This window comes from Thermothelomyces thermophilus, chromosome 2, assembly GCF_000226095.1.
Source record: "Thermothelomyces thermophilus ATCC 42464 chromosome 2, complete sequence".
NCBI lineage: Eukaryota > Fungi > Ascomycota > Sordariomycetes > Sordariales > Chaetomiaceae > Thermothelomyces > Thermothelomyces thermophilus.
In genome coordinates, this window is record NC_016473.1 from 2,455,477 (window position 1) to 2,475,971 (window position 20,495).

Below are 20,495 nucleotides of genomic sequence, written 5' to 3' on the forward strand. Positions count from 1 at the left end.
TTAACGTTACAGGACTCTGTTCTGTATTTCACTATTCCAGCACGGTAATCTGCTGGCTGCCCAACAACGGACGCTCAATCGGACAATCAGCACAGGAACGATCACAAGATAGCATCTCTGTAAGCTTTGGAAGTCAACCAGACTCTCTCGAAGGTCCCAATATTAGTTGTTACAACGGGCTGTTCCTTCCACTGACTGATCGCAAGGCTGGCCAATTAACGCTACGCTGCGGGCAAGCAGAGAGGGTGTGGGGTGATGCGAGCCCGGCCGAGCTTGTGGCTATTAACTAAATCGTCAGTGGACCAGCTCCAAAGGGTAACTCAGCCTTACACCACGCGACACGTCGACCCGTTCAGGAACGCGTGCAAGCCGTCTGCGTTGCTCGCGCATACTGAGGATACTGGGGGAACGGTGTTCTTGATGTGCGTGGGTAGCTTGCTTTTTCCTTTCGAAGGCGCTGAACCACGCCTACTCGCGATCGGCTTCGCGGCGGGTGCATCGCAGCGATTTGCGCAATAGCAGCAGCAGTGCGCCGCGTCAATGACCAATGACCAAGCGGTCCCCGGCCAAGTCTACCAAGCAGAAACGCCGCGGACGGGCAGCACCCCGATCAGCAACTCGGGAACAGACTCCCGACGACGCCTTGTACGAGATCCGAGACATCCTCGACGAGAAGCTTGTGAAGGGTAGATTACTGTACAAAGTAGACTGGGCCGATAACCCCGCCACCGGCGAGCGATACGATCCGACCTGGGTAAACCTATCCCCCAGCACAGGCTGTACCAATGTCCTGCCTGTCTGCGCGCTCTGCTAACTCGCAGCGTGTTCCCGCATTTAGGAGCCCGCCGAGAACGTCACGAGAGCAGCTGTTGCAGACTGGGAGAGAGAAAAGCGGCGGCGACAAGGCATTGCGCCCGAGAGCTCAAGTTCCACCGCCGAGACCGACAGCCAGCCGGTGCTACACCCCAACTGGAGGGCGAAGCGGAATAGGGAGCTCTGGGACGCTGAAGACGAGGAGAGGGCGTCGAAACGCCATAGGCGGTCCGTCGACTCCGGCTACACTTCCACCGACGGTGACCAGTCTGGTAGCTGGGCGCACGTGGAGTCAGTCCCGCAAAGAAAGGGCGAGCTAGTCCTCGAGATCTCGCGCCCTCCCGGTTTCGACCCGTCCGAATACCTGCGCGTCTTCTCGTCTCAGTCCGCGCTCTCCTCGCAGCCAGCGGACGCGGCTGCCTCCCAGGAAGAGGACTTGCAGCGTGTCGCCGGCCCAGTAAGCCAGCGGACGATTCCGGATTCGCAGGACCCATTCGATTCCCTGAGGACCCAGTCTACGGCCCGGTCCGCCAGCGTTCCAATTGAATGCGAACGGGGAAGTGCACAGGACCCAGACGCCGAGCTTCGAATCAGCCGGTCTGACCTCGACATACCCTCTCGCCAGCCCGGAGCTTCTCAGCGCGCGAGCGGTCGCTCAGAAGGGCTAGTCGAGACGCACATAGAGTCGGCAGCACAAAGTCTTGCGCCCCCTAGCCCAAGGCTCCAATCACAGCTCGCACCACCCTTGGTTGATAGCCCTTGGAAGGAGGGATTCCTCACCCAGCCGAACTTCGAGCTATCCATCTTTGGGGCCGAAACACAGTCTTTTCGTGCTGTAGGACCGCAATTCACCAGTCAAGAACCAGTTCCGTATCAGGAGCAGGACGAAAGCAGCCAGCAGCACGGTTCAGCTTTCGGGGCCGATCCCTCTCTATCTGGCTCCGAGAACCAAGCTGCTCAACGCATCTCTTTCCACTCCCATAATCCAGGCCTCCTTACCCAGAATTCGACGACTATTGCTCAGAGTTCCGTTGACGTGGTGCCTGATACCGTCCCGAGAGCACCCAAGAGAAGCTCGAGATCGCCTTCGCAGCAACCCTTTCCCCGCCAAAGGAGCCCAGGAAACGAGAGAAACTCGCCGGCACCATTTACTCCCCGCATCCAGAGAATGGAAGGCTCCGGTGAAGAAGCGCCACGGCTTTCGGCGCTTGAGACGGTTCGCCGCATACAGGCCGAGGTTTTTGGGCCATTGTCCGGAGATCCGCCTGCTGGCAGCAACCAAGAAGAACCTCAACTAGCTTCCCCGTCGGCCATCAATCCACCATCTGAGAACTTTGCAGAGCATTTGGAGGCCTCTGCCGTCCCACCAGACTCTTCCTCGTGGCAACCACCCCAGGGGGATGCTGCCCTTATGGGCGGACACGCCGAGTATGAACAGCCGCAGGAGACAGTAGCTCCTGCAGACCTTACCACTAGCAACCAGTTACCGGATCAAGATGTCGAGGATACGACCGCCGCTTTCCCGGACCAACCTGATGAGTATCCCCTGAACTCGGGCGAAAACGAGCAGGACGAAGACGACGACAGCCACGAAGAAGGACGCCATATCACCGTCACGCTTCCCATGGCTGCCAACACCCGGGCGAAGTATCTCGACACGGTTTCGGAGAACAAATCGACCCTGATCCAGTTCGGAGAGGTGTTTTCAAACTCGTTCTCGGATGTTCCAGACGCCTCGTTGGTGTCGAAGGTCGACGCCATCTTTGAACAGTTGCTCAATCTCTGCGATCTGCCCGCCTATGACGAAGACCTTCCCGAACTAGGCAAGGTGGACATGATGAAGCACGCCACTAATACAAACAGCAAGTTCTCCTTCGTCTACGAACTTCTTCAAGAGCTGAGGGACATCAACCTCCGGTTCCTCATCTTCTCTCAGCCCGGTCGAGTCTTCGAATACCTGGAAGCAGTCATCTCAACGACAGGGTGCCCGTATACAGTCCTAGGACAAGAGGGCCCCACGGGGCAGCTCGTGCCTGCGGAAGGAGCCTCAGTTGTTCTTGCTACAGTCGGGCAGGACTTGACCAAAGTTCAGGGAGTTGACGTCGTCATCGCATTCGATCACGCAGCCAGGTCTGCCGAACTGCCACAGACGTTGGGCTTCGAGTCTACGGCACCGATCATCATGTCCCTCGTTGCAATATATTCCCTGGACCACATCGACCAGCAACTTGACCTGGTCGAGCAGGACCTTGATAGCTTGGAAAGGCGCAACGCACTCAATGTGGCAACGGCTACCGCCATGGATTACCTCAGGAATCCCGATCGGCAGAACAGCGAGCCGCACGAAGCAGCCAAGAAGTTTGCCGCCTTCCTGAGGAACCCGGAAGTCGGCTTGGACTGGGAACCCCATCCGCTTCCTGCCGACATCTTTGAGATCTGGCTTAGCTCTCAGGAGCGCACTCAAAATGAAAGTCGCACTCAGTCCCATGCTCAGATGGGAGCCGGTGATAGGAAACGGGCGTTGGTAAGCTATACTGAACCCGTAATGGGCAATCTTTTTTTTTCCTTGACCAGGAGACAATAAAACTAACGCAAACTAATAGAGTAACCTTGATGAGGGGATCGCTAAGCGACCAAGGCTTCTAGAATCGCAGCAACCGTCCCGTAACGCGACTCCGGCTAGGATGAGTGATCTGCTCAAGCAGACGCTCGCACACCACACAGTCGCTGGGCCTGCCGTGCAAATGGTCGAAGTGCCCGTGGAGCAGCTCGAGAAGCTGTCAGCCAAGGTAAACCCTAAATCGCCTGTTGCGCGAACAAAAGTGCCTGTTGCTTACCCTACTGCTCTTCAGATTGCGGAATTAGAGTCCCAGCTGGCAAGGGAGAGCGCTATCGAGGCCAAGACGCGCGAGCATTGCCTCGGCCTAGAGTCACAACTACGGTCCTATGAGCGCACCGTCCAGTCACTTCAGCCAAAGTACATGGAAGCTCTTCGCGACCGCAGCGCATTCGAAAAACAGTGTCAAAAGGCGATTGAGAGAGAGAAAGCTGCGACCGCGCGCCTCGAGGCCCAGACGGCCGAGATTGAGGCTCTGAGAGAGAAGAACAAGCTGCTGGAGTCGAAGCTCGCCGAGGCGAATAATGCCCTCGCCACTTCGGCCGTGCCGGAAATTGCGAGACTCGCCCAAGCGGAGAAAGACCGTGCCGAGGCCCTTGCCGCCGTCGAAAGGCTGGAGAAAAAGGTTCGCATGATACAAAGTGAAGCTGAGTACAGCCGCAAGGCGTACCAAGATGCGTCGAATGCGCACACGGAGCTCAATCGGGAATACCGGGAACTCGAGAGCGAAATCGACGAATACAAGCGGCGCGCGAGCGAGAACCTGCGCAAGATCCACCAGATGCACGCCCAGGGAGAGATGGCCGAGATTGCTCGCCAAGTGGACGAACTCCAAGCGTTGCTGGAGAATCGTGAGCGCGAGCTGGAGCGTGCCAAGGAGGAGCTCAAGGTGTTGAAGAACGGGCGACGCGAGACGCGTCAGGCTAGTGTCCCTCGCAGTCCGCGGTTGGGCGTCATGAGTCCCCGGCCCGCGCGTGGTATGGGAGCTGGTAGCAGAGGCACCAGTCCCGCGCCACCGATTAGCTCTGACGGGCCAGGCATGGGCGGCGGTACAGACCCCGTTCCCGGCATGACCTACTTCCCTCCCGCCACGAATGCCGGCCGCTGGGGACACCTCCGAGAGTAGGAGCGAGGAGGCAACGAGGCCGGCAGCGGCAGGAGCAGCGGCGGCACTCGGTCGGACCCAGAGTCGGTTGCCGGTGAGCGGGGAAGGAAGAAGTCACCGCGATGCCAGGATTCAGCAGAGGGACCACGCCTGGCGGACCGAGCAGGTTCTCCGATCCTGGGTGAACCGTGTCCGCGCAGATGAGTCGCCGACTCGTCGTCGGCAAACCACGGCGCAAACCGCCAGCTACGGCGGGTCGGGGTCTACTACTACCTGTGCTCCCTTCCAATGCACGTTGGCGAGCAAAGCCGGCACCCCGGCTACGTCAACGGTGCTATCTCCTAGCGGCTGCTCTTCTGACCACGCTACATGGGGCTGGACTTCGGGAACCGATAACTAAGGCGAAGGATCGTGGGACTTCATCTCAACAACCGGCCGGACTTAGACGCGTGGGAACGGGACACGAGATGCATTGTTTGCTTTACTGGTTACTTGATCAATTTGGCCCCAATTTCAGTCTGAGCCTGGGTTTGGGGGGGGGGGGGGTTGGGGTGGGGGTTTCGTCAATTGCTCTGTTGGTCGGGAGTCGAGGCTTTGATTGCATGGGCAAAGGATCGGGCAGGTTTTTATATTCCTCTTTGATTGCATGCATTTGGGACATTGAACGATCATGAAAGGCCGTGGGGGACACCGGAATGGTTGGGACGAGATAAGGCAGAGCTGCCAGGATGGGGAAATACGCAGCATGCCTCCCATTCTTTCTTTGTCCGTCTTTGCTGCTTGCTTCCCGCTTTCTTGATATCCCTCTGCATCGTGTCAAAACAGAGACAGCGACTCTTTCGCCAGCACGCTCGGCCGGCCGGACGGAGGACGATGCCAGGAGAAATGAAAGTCTGAGGTTTGAGGGAGGGTCGAGAAGTACCTAAAACATCTGTTTGCTTGCATGGAGAAGGGATCCTGCCGTCCCGTCTTGCGTGTTGTGGTAATTCACACCACCGGCTGCGTGCTACCCAAATTTGAAGTCCCAATATATCTATCATACACCTCCTGGAGATGCTTTGCAAGGCAGGAATGAACTTGGCATTTGTTTCCTTCTACTACCTTCTTACATCCAGCTTCCCCTCGCTTCACCACCAACTCTCAGACGACACCATCTCATCCCAGATCACTCAATGGCTCGAGCTTTCTCTCCTTTATATGTGACATGGTAAACAGAATCTAGGTCAGGACACATACAGATTGATTTGCGGCACCCTCGACAACCCAATGGACCAGGGGAGCTGTTGCTATGATATCACCCAAGGCATTGTGAAGACAAGGCCGTGCTGGTTTCTCGGGGGGATGCAACCAAGAGGTTCGATTTAGTTGGCCTCCTCCGGGTACAGGTCCTCCTTGAGCGGAATGCTGAGCTCCTCACGCAGGGGCTTGAGCTCCTCCAGGTACTGCTCGTACTGGCTCTTGTTCTCGACCTTAGCCTTGATGCCTAGTTTGGGTACTACTGTTAGCTGCGCCCGTCTGTCTGCGATGGGTGCAAGGAGACTCGGGATGATATATTCCCCGCATTGGAGATGATTTCTTCAGTTCGTACCCTCAAAAATGCGGACGGCGGTCGGGAAGTCGTTGACCCTCCGGGCAGCCCTGAGAGCGGCGGCGATGACGGAGGGAGCGGGGACGAGATCGTAGGCGAAGGCGTTGTTCAAGTTGCGCTAAGTGGTTGGGAAGAGATTCGGGGGTCAGCGGAGGATAACGGAGGATGGGGACGGCCTGGCCTGGCCGGGCGGGATGGGAGGCATTACCTGGAGCTCGAAAACGTCCTGGACACCGTCAAACTCCTTCTCGTAGCTAGTCACACACCAACAGTAAGCAATTGGTCGGCCGGGGGAGCTGTGGGGGTGTGTGTGCGGTCGAAGCGGGCGGACCAAAGCTTGGTCACGTCATGGGGGGGCGGAGCTCGGGAAAAAGCTCTGTTTTCGCTCCAGAAAACGGCTCGGTAGCGTTCGACTTACCGGGCGGTGAACTCCTCAAAGGTCTCCTCCTGGTGCGCGGAGCGCAGGCGGGCCGATGTGCTGAAGCTGTTGGTCGAGGCAGCGAGGCCGGCGCGCGCGGCCACGGGCTGCGGCCGGGCAGCGACGATATTGGCGCGAAGGACGCTGGAGGGGCCGCGAGCGGCAACACGGAGCAGGGACGCCGACATTTTCGCACTTGAGAACGAGCAAGAAGGAAAAATATATCCCGTGTCCGGGGGGTGAGGCGGGCAATTGGCGGAGCGGGGAGGCTCGACAACAATGGGCTGGCCCGGAAAGAGAGCTTTGGTTTCGCAATTGAATTGGGTGCAAGTCAAGGCCAAGTCGCCGTGTGCGTTGGTGTTGACTGATCCTGGAAGCCTCGGATATTGGCATCGATTGGTATCGAATGATCTTTCGGCTGTTTCGAGGTTCGCTGCTCGCTTAAGTGACTAGCGTTGGCATTTTTGCTATGCTTGCCTGGACCCCGCCAATGAGATTCTGCGCATTGGTCCGAGTTTCTGTTGTGGCTGGCCTCAGATGTGGCCTACCATCGTAATCCTCACTGACTCGCTCCGCAGAGAGGCGTCAGGTCCACGAGGTGTGGCTGAAGTTTGAGCGGCAACACCCGAAGACCGAGAACGAAGCCCGGACCGCCGCATTTTCGCAGTTCGGAAACGTTTGTCTACTGTGGTACGCCGTACGCCGGTCGGGTTGTCTCGTCGCTGACGTCAGGAGCACACATCCAATCGCAACAAGGTGGTGGTGGTCGTTTTGGCGGGCGTCAACCCAGCGAACGAGACCGCTAGGTTGGTTTGTGGCACAGACAGACATTGCGGCACCCCTCTGCGTGCGTGCGGGCGTCCTTCCTGTAACTAGGAAGCTATCACGGGTCCGCGGAGCCCGGGCTCACGGACTCTTCGGCCCCCGGAGCTCTGCATTCACAACTGACCGTGTTCGGCACCTCCCGGATTTGAAATGCTGTACATACAAGCTTGTTACGTTGGGGTAAAAAAAAGAGACCGAATGAACTCTCGTCAGCCATCCTGTCACCAATGCCCAACTAAATTGAGCATGCGGCCAGGCTGCGGTTGATGAGACGCTATCGTTGATCTTGCACACAACACACATGGTAGATCTAAGGGTTATTTGACAAGTCTGCTCTGCTTCACACAAAGCGGTCTTTATTATTATGCGAAATACAGATAACTACGGAGTCGATGGTGGCTGACAGGAACCCCATCAAAAAAGAGTCCCAAGATCCGAGGCCCAGGATCCTGTCGTGGGGCGGATCTGTCGGTGCCGGTTCCTGTGTCCTGATTGGGCGGCAAAAGTTCACATGCAGATGCCAGGAAATGAGGGTCTGGCTCTGCGTGCTCATGGCTTCCTCCCCCTTTCGGGGTGGACTTGCTAAAAAAATATCTGGCGGCTTGTCCGCAAACCTTCTGAAACCGCGTTCTTTGCGGCACCTCCTTTCCCATTGTTGACCCTTCTCACCCGCGCTCGTCTCCAGTTTCCCGGTGTGCGAGGGTGTTGTCCCCCCCCCTCCCAAATCTTCTTTCTCTTCAATTCAGCCCCTTTTGTTTTTGGCTTCTTGATACTCGGCCGCCATTGTCGTTTTACTTTCACTGGTGGCTCGGTTAGTAGACTTGATCCATCCATATTCTCTCGACGTGTTGGCGCGTCGTCAAATCTTGCATCACTAGGTTAGTGTTCCATGCAGTTGTCCCAAATGTGTTCCAAACCTTCATGACCGCCCAAAGCTCGTCGCGACAAACACTTGCTGACGCGCCGTGCGAGCAGAACTGTCGATCCCGCCTCTGCGGAACCTCTCGGACAATGGCGACCGAAACTCCCTTGGCTCTCTTGGAAAAACTGCCAGTGCCGACCCTGGACCGGCCGTTCGGCATCCATCTCTGGCCCATCTTCAGCAAGGCGTTCGAGTACGTCGTCGGTTACCCAGCCGATGACTTCAGGTTCCAACCGGGCGTGACGCCCATGTCGACCCTCAAGGAGACGAGCATTTTCATCGTCATCTATTACACAGTTATCTTTGGCGGCCGGGAGTTGATGCGCAACCGCGAGCCTTTCAAGCTGCGCACGCTCTTTTTGATCCACAACTTCTACCTCACCGCCATCAGCGCCATCCTGCTCGCCCTCTTCATGGAGCAGATCATTCCCACTGTTGCCCGCCATGGTATCTTCCATGCCATCTGCGCCATTGAGGGCGGCTGGACCCAGCCCCTGGTGGTTCTCTACTACGTAAGCTGCTCAATACCAGTCGCGATGCCGGGGGCGACAGTCGCGCTGACATGCCTCAGTTGAACTACCTTACCAAGTACCTCGAGCTTCTGGATACCTGCTTCCTCTTCCTCAAGAAGAAGCCCTTGACCTTCCTTCACTGCTATCACCACGGCGCAACGGCTCTCCTGTGCTACACGCAGCTTATCGGGTCGACGTCGGTTTCGTGGGTTGTCATCTCGCTGAACCTGATGGTTCACGTGGTCATGTACTGGTACTACTTCCAGAGCGCGCGTGGCGTCAAGATCTGGTGGAAGGAGTGGATCACGCGTCTGCAGATCATTCAGTTCATCATCGACCTCGGTAAGCAGCATTTCGTACCTTACTGCTTCGTGATCAAAGCTGATACCGAGTGTAGGCTTCGTGTACTTCGCGTCCTGGACCTACTTCGCCTCAACCTACTTCCCATGGGTCCCCAACAAGGGCAAGTGCGCGGGCGAGGAGTTCGCTGCCTTCTCGGGCATTGCCATCCTCAGCTCCTACCTCCTGCTCTTCATCTCGTTCTACCTTGCCACGTACAAGAAGGACGGCAAGCGACCGAGCGGGCGCAAGGCCGTGCGGAGGATGAGCCAGGCGCCTCTGCCGGACCCGATCCATGGCACAGCCGCCAACGCCAACGGCTATGCCAACGCTGACGCCAAATCGACTGGCGTCAAGACCAACGGCTTGGCCACGCGCTCGCGGAGAGCCTAGGAGAGGGTCGCGAGGAAGGCGGCGGAGCGATACTTGTGAGCGCATGCGCCCCATTTTAGGGCGCGTCAGCCAGGATAATAGACGGGTGTGATTTGTACAACACACGGCCGTGCGGGGGCAAATAGATGTGCCTTTGGGAAGATTGGGCACAATTTCCTCGACACTATCATAACAGCATCTCGGTATTCATCACGGAGTTATAATGGGGGAAAAGGTCATTTCTCGGGGACTCCGGGGGGATGTGGGTGTGGGTGTTCTCATGATGACGTACGGGGGATTCAAGGGCGTGGTCGTATCATGACGGCGGTGAAGGCGCGTGTATAATGATGGATGGGCTAAGGAGGGGTCTACCACCAACGAGCGAGCGACACATCTAATGCCGGCGTCGTCGTGCCGAGCTGCAACCGAAGGCAACAGAAGGTTGCAGACCAGTCCGCGGGTCTGGAGGCGCACGGTTTCCGACAGACATGGTGCAGACTCGAGTCTGAGTCTTTCGATTTCATGCCTTCGTTTCGTTGTGTATACGATTGTCATGTACTACTTGCCCGAGCGGATACAGAGCGAGGCGCACACTATAAACAGTCTTAATAATAACATTCGGTTGAACTTCCAGGGCTGGGTTTGATATCACCGTGGTGTCTCTTCGGACGCCGCATAACTGAGGAAAGAATAGCCGGAGGGAAGGTTGGGTCGCTGCCGGGCCATTGCAACTTTCTCTCAAGGTTTCCCCAACATGGCCGCCGCGGGGGAGGGTTGCTCGTGATGGATGCGCAGCTTCATTCGGGGAGCGAATAATCTATTGCTCAATGCTATCGGCGCAGCGCCAGGACCAAGGAGGGCCGAGTTTCCCAGCGCTCTGAACGAAAGGATTCGCCCACCGACCTCGCCGTTGGGATTCTTGCGTCCCTCGCTTGCGACGCGGGCGGGACAGGGGAGACAGCTCTGAGCCGTCGCCATATCATGTATGTACTCTATTACTAACTAACGGTTCGTTGGGGGTGACGAGGGCATTGAGTGGGAGAAATCTGCCGTACTGTACACCACAAAGCCGGGAAGGGGAACAGGGCAACCCGATTCCAGTCTTGCACACCTACACGGGCTCGTCACAGCCGGGAGGGCGAGCTTGCCGAAGGATGGTAACCTTAGTGTAAGGAGGTGGGTGGTATATAATCGCCAAGCTAACCCACATCGAAGCAATGAAATGGGGTCGGATCTAGAACCAAAGAGCCGTCGGAAGCCCTCGACCGGCGGGATGCAGCGCCGGAGTTCGGACCGATGCCGTCAGTCAGGGTGACAACGAGGAAGAGATTTGTGTTGTTGCTGGGCTCTGGGGGACCACCGTTAGTGTGTCGGGGGCTTACCCACCCCTTCCAATCTCGTCAAACCGGGTTCGTGGGCGCCTTAAGGTTGCAAGGAGTGGAGGAGATCCGGGGGTGGACAAGGGGTCCGGCGTTGGTGAAGATGGAGCCGCATGCGCACAAGCTCCGGGGGGGCTAGAACGCGGGAGCTCAATCAGTGGCTCCGATGGAACGCGCCAAGCCAGCCCAATGTCGTTCTGTCAAGGAGGCTGCTTCCGCTTCCTATTTGAGTAGCCGCCGAACCCGGTGATGGCGGCCGCTGGCTCCCGAAAGATGAGGGACCCGCAAGGATTTTTGGGGGGGGGGGGGGGAGGAGTAGGAAGAGAGTCGACAAATATAGAATATGTATATATATGTTAGGGGAATGGCCGCCTCGGGTCTTGGAAGAGGAGACTGAGAGTCAGTCAAGGCGTCTAAGAGAGAGCGTTCTTCCGTGGAATCTAGACAGACACCGACAGCAGCACGGTACCTCCTCTAGTCCCCCCCCCTTCTTTCTCCTACAGAAAGAGGATTTCATACCAAGAAAGACCACAGCGCGGCCAAGATGAAGCCCTTTAGCCTCGTCGCCCTGGCGACTGCCGTGAGCGGCCATGCCATCTTCCAGCGGGTGTCGGTCAACGGGCAGGACCAGGGCCAGCTCAAGGGGGTGCGGGCGCCGTCGAGCAACTCCCCGATCCAGAACGTCAACGATGCCAACATGGCCTGCAACGCCAACATTGTGTACCACGACAACACCATCATCAAGGTGCCCGCGGGAGCCCGCGTCGGCGCGTGGTGGCAGCACGTCATCGGCGGGCCGCAGGGCGCCAACGACCCGGACAACCCGATCGCCGCCTCCCACAAGGGTATGATGATCGATGATGCCTCTCTCTTCCCCCCGTTCTTGATGAACAGGCGATGGCTCCCAGGAACACACGTGACTGACCACCGAATCCGAATCCAGGCCCCATCCAGGTCTACCTGGCCAAGGTGGACAACGCGGCGACGGCGTCGCCGTCGGGCCTCAAGTGGTTCAAGGTGGCCGAGCGCGGCCTGAACAACGGCGTGTGGGCCGTCGACGAGCTCATCGCCAACAACGGCTGGCACTACTTCGACCTGCCGTCGTGCGTGGCCCCCGGCCAGTACCTGATGCGCGTCGAGCTGCTCGCCCTGCACAGCGCCTCGAGCCCCGGCGGCGCCCAGTTCTACATGGGCTGTGCACAGATCGAAGGTGCGTCGATCTTTGTTCCCCTTCCGTGTCCTCTCTGATCCTTTCTCTCTTCCTTTTCTTCCTTTTACTCCCTTTCCTTCTATCTTCGGAGAAGCAACGAAAGGGGAAAGGGATAGAAGAGAGGAATGAAAGACGACGAAAGAGAGGATTGGGGAAAGACAAGACAGGGAAAAAAAAAAAAAAAAAAAAAAACAGAGTGAGCTAACAAGAACGGTTAACCAGTCACTGGCTCCGGCACCAACTCGGGCTCCGACTTTGTCTCGTTCCCCGGCGCCTACTCGGCCAACGACCCGGGCATCTTGCTGAGCATCTACGACAGCTCGGGCAAGCCCAACAATGGCGGGCGCTCGTACCCGATCCCCGGCCCGCGCCCCATCTCCTGCTCCGGCAGCGGCGGCGGCGGCAACAACGGCGGCGACGGCGGCGACGACAACAACGGTGGTGGCAACAACAACGGCGGCGGCAGCGTCCCCCTGTACGGGCAGTGCGGCGGCATCGGCTACACGGGCCCGACCACCTGTGCCCAGGGAACTTGCAAGGTGTCGAACGAATACTACAGCCAGTGCCTCCCCTAGAGCTCCCCAAGAAGAAACAGGGAGGTGGCGGGCATTCGAGAAGGATGGATTAGGGGGCGGATGATTCTGGCGCGTGCCGACTTCGTTTGTATAGAGTCGACCTTGTAGAGTTGACCTTGTTTTGCTTCTTCTCGACTTCGTGTCGGCGCGGTTAGCTCGCGTCCCGTCGCGAAATCGAAGTCCAGTACATGCAAACATGCATACCTCGTGATAACGTTCCATGCCTATATCTATGCGTGCACAACCTCGGTGTGCCATTAGTTGTGACGGGGAAACCCGCTCGAGAGCGTTGCTGGTTGTAGCCCATTGATCTATTATCCAATTGAAGAAGTAGCCATCGAGGCCTCGCGTCATACCGGTGTGAAATGGGGTCCCTTACTTGCCGGGCCTGAGTTCTGCCCGGCCGGGTCTGGGGGCCCGGAGCCCACTGCTTCCATGTTTACTCAACTCACCTACGCATTTGTATGTATGTATGTACTGTACAGTACCAAACCAACAAATGGTGGGTTAGCAGGTTGGTAATGGAGACAGACCGAGGCGGCCGGTTTGTCAGGTCGTTCTTCAGGCCGGGTCGCCAATTGGGTTTGTCGGCCGCCCGTCGGATTAGTATGCGTGCGCGGCGTACGTGGTTGAGCTTCGGATTACTTGATCGTATACGGACGTAGTGTAGGTCCAAAGGAAGTAAGGGTTAATTATGTGCGAAGTGGATCTGCAATGGGCGATTTACACTAGAACTGTCCTCGCTTATCTCGCGGCCTCAATGATAGGCCGCAGGGGCCTTGCGCATGGCCAACAACGGTCGGCTTTGGACCGATCGATCGCGCTTTCCCCTCGAGATCAGTGTATGTAAGCAGCTCCTGCTTGGTACATACAGTACAGGAATCGCCAAGGACAGGGAGCAGAAGCGTGCAGGCGAGGTACGGAGTGGTATCAGGCGACCCATGAACAGGGCCATGGCCCCGAAACATGGCGTTGTCGCTGTAGAAAACGGATATGGCACCGTTATTTCCCCCCAAGACATGCATGAGGGCAGGAGTTAACCGCGTGCACGTTGGTATGTACGGAAAAACTACACCTCCACGTGCCAACAAAGTACCAAATTACCCACCTCCACTAGATGATGTAAGATACTAGGGTAGTTCTACTTGTAAACTAACCGTTCCTAATTGCCCCTGAGACCGGAGATCACGCTTGCCGCAGCCGGCATCCTCGCTCCCCGGCCTGTGCTCTGTTTCAACTGCCATTCTCCTACCCCTTCGGCGCGGGGTCGAGGATTAACTACTTGGTACTACTTGAAACTCTTCGATACCCCAGGCGCGGCGCATGCATCCTTGGAGTGTGAAGCACAATGTGGCTAACGCTATGAAGTGCGTAGTCACTTACTCGTATGTACATACCTAACCTCACTTACCCCTGGCCCCACGACCTCCATCATTGCCACCGGGGGCCGAGGAGAGAGGGGAGACACACAGACCGACCCCTGGGTCACCAGACTCGCGTTTTGTTTCTCGCCAGCAGGCGTGTCTCGCAGCATGGTGCCCGCCCGGCCCTGGACCGGCGGTTACCGTTGCGTGCGTACCTGCGTTTCAGAGGATGATTCATTCTTATCGTGTCTTGTTTATCCAAATAAAGAAAAAAGAAAAGGAAGCGCTGCAGCTGCATCGAGCCTTGAGACGAAGCGAGGGGCACTACCCGATATTGGACTTCACGAACACTCCGGTGTATTCCGCGCTCTCTGGATCCCGGTGTTTAAGTAATGGAGTGTGCAAAGCTCAAATGAAAGCGTCATCTCGCGGATCGACGAAAAAAAAAAAAAAAAAAACCGAGAGATGGAGAATGCCAGGGCCTTTCTCCCTCTCTTCTAGAACAACAATAAAACCCCAGCGAGTGATACGCGTTGTCATAATGTGTTAATGTGATAATTTTGGTAAAAGGTGGTATCGTGTTCAGGGAAAGGGCGCCTGCATGCCTGAGTTCTCACCCCTCCCTCATTACCCGCATGGTCAAAGCAGGGACGGGAGATGAGACTTCCAAGTTTCGGCGGCGCGTCATCCGCACCCTCCAAACGCGTTCCAGGTTTCCCATCTCAATAGTTATCGGGACGCGGTCAGAGCGCGCTCACCTCTCGACCCTGGTACCCACCGCGCGACTCATTCGTGAATGGGAGCCCCAGAGGAGTGAGAAAAAAAAAAACAAATAACAATGGGAATACGGATAACTATTGTCTTAAAAGTACGAGAGTATGTATGTATGTCCTGCTGGATGTGCAACGCGAGTCAGTGAGCTGACCTGATCAACAACCAATCGAACCCCTTATTTGACCTGGGTCAATCACACACCCATCAGCGTAGTGATGCAAACGAGATAATCAGTTTTGTGGCGCAATTGCGTGTTTTATTGCCCTTGACCGTAGAAGAAGGAGGTCAATGGGTTGGTGGCTGTGCCGTGGTATCAATCGTCATTTCATGGAAAAAGAAAAAGAGAGAAGAAAATGTGACAACCCAAACCAAGTCATGTCACGTAGATCCCGCTCGCCTCGAAACACGCCATCCATTTCCCATCTCAACGCCTTAACCCGAAACCCCGATGATGAACGCCCGCAGGGATATATCCCCATTCCAACCAACCGCCCAGTTTATTATTCCCGAAAGACGGTGACGAAAATGGAAAAAGAAGAATTGACCTCTCCTCCGTGCCTCGCTTTTGCCGCTGTCTCCTTGTTGTTTCCTTCAGTTAGTTAGGCTTTCCCATTACCTTGACGCTCCTCCTCCTGACCGACAGCCCGCTCAGGATCCCCCTCCGTGCCGTCGCCGGGGAGTGCTCTGTCGGGGACATGATGTCGCTGGGCGGCGACGGCGCACCCACCACGGTGGCGCTGCGCTTGACCGCCCGTAGTATATCCGTGTATGCGACGGGCGTCATGGGCGTCTTTGGCTCCTGTTGCTGGTGGTGGTGTTGTTGTGGTTGTAGGTGTTGTTGTAGGTGTTGTGACTGTTGCTGTTGCCATTGTTGCTCTTGCTGCTCACAAGCGGGTGCCTCCTCCTCCTCCGTGGTGGGCGAGAGATACGATGAGTATGATGAGTGCCTGTTGGGGTTCGGCGACGAGATGGTAAGCGAGGTATCCAATTTCGGAACGGCCGTCTGGGGCGAGCTCAGGCTCGGCCGGCTCCGCCTCCGGCTGAGGCTGAGCGACCTCGTGACGCCCTTGAGCAGCGTGGTCGGGGTGCGCGGAGCCTTTGCCGACCGCGTCTCGCCCTCCAGGCTGTCGAGCGCCTTGGGAATCTCCAGCGGGCCGCTGCCGTTGGCGTAGGGGTCGATGCTGAGGAAGGGCGGCTTCTTCTTGACCAGCACCTCGGACAAGAGCGAGCCCCTCCGGTTATGCGACGCCCCGTCCTTGCTGAGGCGCGAGTGCCGTGAAGACACCGTGCTCACTGGCGAAATTGGCCGGTCCTCGGCCGTATGCGACGTGGTTGTTGTGATGGTAGTGCTGGTGGTGGTGGTGGTGGTGGTGGAGGCGGCGGTGGAGCGCCTGACTGCGGCGGACGAGTCGCTGCTTGACCGTGTCCTCGTCGTAGCGAGGGAGCTGCCCGAGAGGGGCCGCCTCCTCGAGACGGGCAGGTCCACGATGGATGGCTTCCCCGAGAACACCACCGACACCACCCTGGCCGTGATCCCCTCATGGGCCAGTCCCCTCGTCGGCGAGGTGGGATCCTCCACGCTCGAGTCGTAGTCGTAGTCGTAGTCGTGGTCGGAGAAGTCGTCGGCGTCGGACGAGGCGTCCTCCTCGGACGAGAGGTAGACGTCGTGCGGAGTGGTGGCTTGGCCGAGCCCTGCCGCCGCTCCGCCGGCACCGCCCAGACTAAGCCCCAGGCCCCCGAGCACCTTGGACCTTCGGAGGGCGCTCTTCGGCGGCAGCTGGGGAACCTCGTCGTCGTTGGCAAGCCCTGGATTGGGGCTCGGGATCAGCGTGTCCTGGTTGTCCATATCCTCGAACCTGTCAAAGATGGGCTCGTCGAACGTGGCCGCTTTGGACGAGAGCCGGAACTCGCGATTGCCGTCCAGCGCCTGGCTATCTGTAACGTTGGTTGGGCGAGCTGCCTTCACCGAGGCGAAGGGCCGTTGTTGTTGTTGTTGGTCCACCCGCGACATCGCGTCGAGGGAGGAAGTAAGGGAGGAAGGAAGGGTGGGAGAGCGAGGAGCGTGAAGGAGAGCGAGAGAATGGTTTGGGTCGGAAAGGCTGATTGGTGGAGAGGAGGCTTTGTTGCGTCAAAGGACAGGCTTGCTGGGAGACAAATTGTCGAGTTTCTCGGGGTTTTCGCCTGGGCAGAATGAGGTACTCTTCCGTACTCGAGAGAGGGTTTGGCGAGATCGCGACAAGTGGCATGAGGTATGTAGAATAAGACCCTGAGAAGGGACTGGCGGGGTGGGTTAGAAATATTATCAGTATTTTATTATTGCTGCGCATCAAGCAATGCATGCAAAGAGCGAGCGTGTGGTGCCCAAGGTGGGCGGCCCATCCCCGGAACCCCCTGCTCCTTTCGCGAAAGGAGAGACAAGGAGCGGGAAGAGGAGGCCGTAACGGTCTTGCCATGATGGGCCCGCCGTCACAGCCGGCCGGCGTTGCGTTGCGTTGCGTTGGCCCAAGCCAGGGCAGTGGGTGACTGGGGCAAGAACGGGGTCCGTTACGAGCAGAACGGATGAATAGCCTGCCCGTCGCATGAAACGCCCGTGCGTGCCAACCCCTGCCCCCGGTCCCCTTGCTGCCGTCGATCCCTGCCTCAAGCCTCCACAGCAGGGAAAGTGGGTCCATTCCAACTTTGGGTGCTGGACCTAGCTCGGAGGAGGTGGGCGCATGTTATGGGCTGCCCACCGGGGCTGCCAGAATGGCGAGCCCTGGTTGGCCGCGGCCGGTGTTTCAGGTACGGAGTACGGAGTAGTGAAGAACCAATTCTCAACCTTCGATCTTCAACAGCGAACGGGAGCAGCAAAGTCCATTCATTGCCAAGACTACCACCTTGCTGCCGCACTTCACTGACCTGCATTTTTCAAGATTCGACTTCCTACTAGCGACGGGAATGAGGGGCGCTTTGGGAATCCCAGAGCCCAAAACGCTTTGCACTGCTGGCTGCGATGGTTTTTCGACGGGAATCCAGTTTTCCGTCACGTCACAGCCACCTTCAGCTCGTGGAGCTCGCTCGCTCGCTCGACCCGAGAGGGATCTGCGCAGCACTGCGCAAACTTGGCCTGCACACACAGAGTCCTCGTCGTCATCAGCATCAGCCCCAGCCAGGCTTTCTTTCCCAGGAGTCTCCCAGCTGTCGCTGTCGCCGCGTTAACGTTAATCTGACTCCAGACAAGCTGCGGGTTTGCCGTTGCTGCTGTCCCGGGCTGCGATCTCGGTTGGTCTGCCAATCGGCGTCATTCAAACAACCACAACCCCCCCCTCCAAAAAAAAAAGCACTATCCAATACGAGTTACCATTGCCACGCTCCCAATGAGACCTCGGGTGGGATACTTCCCCTTTTGAACGCTTCGAACGTCAACTTGCGGCCGATAAGAGGTGGGACAAGTTCACGGCCCCGAAAATTGCCTTGCAGCAGCTGCATCATAGTGTATTTTCAGTTGCACGCAAAACAATTAATGCCGGAGAAGTTTGGGAAGTCTCTGGGCCTGAGAATGAGGGTCGGGTGGTTCCTCGTCCTGCCCGGTGCCTCGTCCGCCGACCGCTTAACTAACCGCAGCTGAGCCTGACTAAACCTGCCCGACCGCCAGGTCCGGCCGCTTGCAGCATGGATTCACAGATTTGATGTGAGAGCGGCGCGGACTCAGAGATCCCGATCCCGGCCGCCAAAAATGAACAAGTGCCCGCCTAGCCGGCCGCGTTTGCCCTTTGTTCCCGTGTATGGTGTCGCTTCGATGTCATAATAAACCGGCTGGACCAACCTCAATGGCTGCCCTCGCAAGCAGGGACCTAACGACGGCCAGCCTGTGTTGCGGCTACAAGGGGAGGTACTGCGCATGTGCATTTACTAATTTTACTAGAGAATGCCGTATAAAAATGATCCTCAATTGCAGATGATGACAGTCTTACGGTGTACGAAGTACCTCCGTCTTAGAAGCACTAAAATGAAGTGCGCTATGCGCTATCGATTAAGTCGCACCGGGACAACGAACTAGCAGAGTGCGACGTCCAACTTCTACCTCCGCGATACAAACTTCCTTAGATTCTGGCCTCCTCGGGTCTTTGTACGTCGAGAATCAGCATTCTTAGCACGGCACTGCCCTTCTCCATGCGCTCATGTCCGGATTACTCCGTACAATCAATGAGCAGCGCGCACGTGAACCTCTGCTCTCTGCGACCGTTGTCAGCGGGCGACCCTTCTGTGGAAGCGCGCCGTTTGCTCTCCGTTCTGCAGTCATTCCATGACCCATGACAAGCAGAACAATGCGTCTTTGTTCCAAGGCTCTTCGTGTAAGATCCGTCGAGGGCGTAGCGGGGGCCCAATCGATGTGATCTTCGAACAGCCCCGGGGCAGTCGCATTAGGGTAAGGTTCGTGGTAAAAACTCGACGAACGATTCGCATGGAGCGTGAGGTACTCCCTGCCTCCCGTTTCGTTTCATATTTTTTTCGTTCCAGCTACCCCTGGCGGTCCTATGAGATACACCATTACCAACCACTAATTACCTGCTTCACCTACCCCGTGGCGCTACGCGCTACCAAGTATGCGAGCCAGTCGTTCACGTTCTCCCCCGAATTCCTAGCAGGAGATCTGCGCTTCCGGTCCCGGATCTGGAGGGCCGCACAAGCCTCTTGAACCCCAAACGTTGATAACGGCCCTCGTGGCTAAGGGACTCGAAACACGAGTGATCTCTCAATTGCTTCAGATAGGCGGGCTTGGCACGCTCGAGCGCGGCCATCGGTTTGAATCAGGTTGGAACCAGGTTAGCAGGTGGTTTCTTGGGTCACCTGCTACAACTAGTGTACGCAAGGTATTCAAGGTGCCTCCGACGTCACCGTATCACTCGGCTTGACTTGCTGCAGAAGCTTACAACACTACTACGTAGTGCCTCGACCTCAGCCATGGAGGTGGGAGTTATCTTCGTCTGATGTACGCCGAGCGGTCCCGCAAACTAATGGCACCCTACAATATCCCGACTACACTACGTAGTGATTGATGTAGGTGCATTCCATAGTTAGTGTACTTTTGGTCCAAGCTCCATGGAGTTCATGACCCAGCCAAACAATTTATGATGCTTGGGCTAGCGCGAGCAGGTTGTTCGTCAGAGATGGTTGCGGTATTGCTTTCGCGCTCTCCGCCTCTGCGAGCGAAAGTTTGGTGGTTACTTCCCCTGTTCTCTCTTTACCAAGTAATCTCTCTCTTATCTGAGCAATGGCAGGCGCTCTGAATGAATCTGCAATCTGGGGAAGGTGCTGGGGAGGGGCATCATACGGGTTTGTTTCTAAAAATGCTTCAGCTTGCTTGGTCCAAACCTTCCCCACACGCACCGCCTACACAACTGGAGGCCCTTTTGTGCCACCTTTCTCCACCGATTAGTCAAAAGCTCTCGGGGACGACGCACTCGCGGTCGAATTGACAATAATCACGGCCCAATACGGACTTCTCGTATGTAATGCACATGGGAAACCCGGCTACTGAGCGCGAAGGCTTATAGCTGTGGGAACGAGAATTCCTCGTCTCGGTCAAGAAAATAAGAAACAGTTGCCAGCCAAAACGGTAACTTTTTCCTCATTTTGGTCATGACTCGTCGCGGTACAGAAATAGACTCGCCGAGGCCACCGACAAGCACAGCGCGAGGC

At 57.1% G+C, this 20,495-nt stretch overlaps 5 protein-coding genes across 5 annotated transcripts; 3 read left to right on the forward strand and 2 right to left on the reverse strand.

Annotated features, from left to right (window-relative positions):
• Positions 1-220: 220 nt before the first annotated feature.
• On the forward strand, positions 221-4,646 carry MYCTH_2301313 (uncharacterized protein). The gene is made up of 3 exons (XM_003661610.1): positions 221-754; positions 839-3,337; positions 3,417-4,646. Exons 1-3 carry the CDS (start codon positions 548-550, stop codon positions 4,554-4,556), a joined length of 3,846 nt encoding a protein of 1,281 aa, XP_003661658.1. The 5' UTR covers positions 221-547; the 3' UTR covers positions 4,557-4,646.
• Positions 4,647-5,735: 1,089 nt separating this feature from the next.
• On the reverse strand, positions 5,736-7,044 carry MYCTH_2301316 (uncharacterized protein). Its single transcript, XM_003661611.1, has 4 exons — positions 6,542-7,044; positions 6,332-6,377; positions 6,124-6,241; positions 5,736-6,018 (listed from the first exon to the last, which is right to left on the reverse strand). The coding sequence occupies exons 1-4, from the start codon at positions 6,727-6,729 to the stop codon at positions 5,897-5,899; spliced, it is 474 nt and encodes a 157-aa protein (XP_003661659.1). The 5' UTR covers positions 6,730-7,044; the 3' UTR covers positions 5,736-5,896.
• Positions 7,045-8,377: 1,333 nt separating this feature from the next.
• Positions 8,378-10,143, forward strand: MYCTH_79157 (fatty acid elongase; the record flags this gene model as incomplete). Its single annotated transcript, XM_003661612.1, has 3 exons — positions 8,378-8,800; positions 8,860-9,142; positions 9,198-10,143. 3 exons carry the CDS (start codon positions 8,378-8,380, stop codon positions 9,530-9,532), a joined length of 1,041 nt encoding a protein of 346 aa, XP_003661660.1. The 3' UTR covers positions 9,533-10,143.
• A 1,138-nt stretch (positions 10,144-11,281) lies between these two features.
• Positions 11,282-12,894, forward strand: MYCTH_111088 (glycoside hydrolase family 61 protein). The gene is made up of 3 exons (XM_003661613.1): positions 11,282-11,735; positions 11,834-12,100; positions 12,323-12,894. Exons 1-3 carry the CDS (start codon positions 11,435-11,437, stop codon positions 12,673-12,675), a joined length of 921 nt encoding a protein of 306 aa, XP_003661661.1. The 5' UTR covers positions 11,282-11,434; the 3' UTR covers positions 12,676-12,894.
• A 2,514-nt stretch (positions 12,895-15,408) lies between these two features.
• Positions 15,409-16,824, reverse strand: MYCTH_2058513 (uncharacterized protein; the record flags this gene model as incomplete). The annotated part of the gene is made up of 1 exon (XM_003661614.1): positions 15,409-16,824. The coding sequence occupies one exon, from the start codon at positions 16,822-16,824 to the stop codon at positions 15,409-15,411; it is 1,416 nt and encodes a 471-aa protein (XP_003661662.1).
• Positions 16,825-20,495: the final 3,671 nt, after the last annotated feature.

Coding starts and splice junctions, on each gene's coding strand:
- MYCTH_2301313 (XM_003661610.1), top strand. CDS start 548: ATGACCAAGCGGTCCCCGGCCAAGTCTACCAAGCAGAAACGCCGCGGA. Junction 755..838: donor AGCGATACGATCCGACCTGG/GTAAACCTATCC, acceptor TCCCGCATTTAG/GAGCCCGCCGAGAACGTCAC. Junction 3,338..3,416: donor GTGATAGGAAACGGGCGTTG/GTAAGCTATACT, acceptor GCAAACTAATAG/AGTAACCTTGATGAGGGGAT.
- MYCTH_2301316 (XM_003661611.1), bottom strand. CDS start 6,729: ATGTCGGCGTCCCTGCTCCGTGTTGCCGCTCGCGGCCCCTCCAGCGTC. Junction 6,378..6,541: donor TTTGAGGAGTTCACCGCCCG/GTAAGTCGAACG, acceptor GTGTGTGACTAG/CTACGAGAAGGAGTTTGACG. Junction 6,242..6,331: donor AGGACGTTTTCGAGCTCCAG/GTAATGCCTCCC, acceptor CCAACCACTTAG/CGCAACTTGAACAACGCCTT.
- MYCTH_111088 (XM_003661613.1), top strand. CDS start 11,435: ATGAAGCCCTTTAGCCTCGTCGCCCTGGCGACTGCCGTGAGCGGCCAT. Junction 11,736..11,833: donor GATCGCCGCCTCCCACAAGG/GTATGATGATCG, acceptor ATCCGAATCCAG/GCCCCATCCAGGTCTACCTG. Junction 12,101..12,322: donor GGGCTGTGCACAGATCGAAG/GTGCGTCGATCT, acceptor ACGGTTAACCAG/TCACTGGCTCCGGCACCAAC.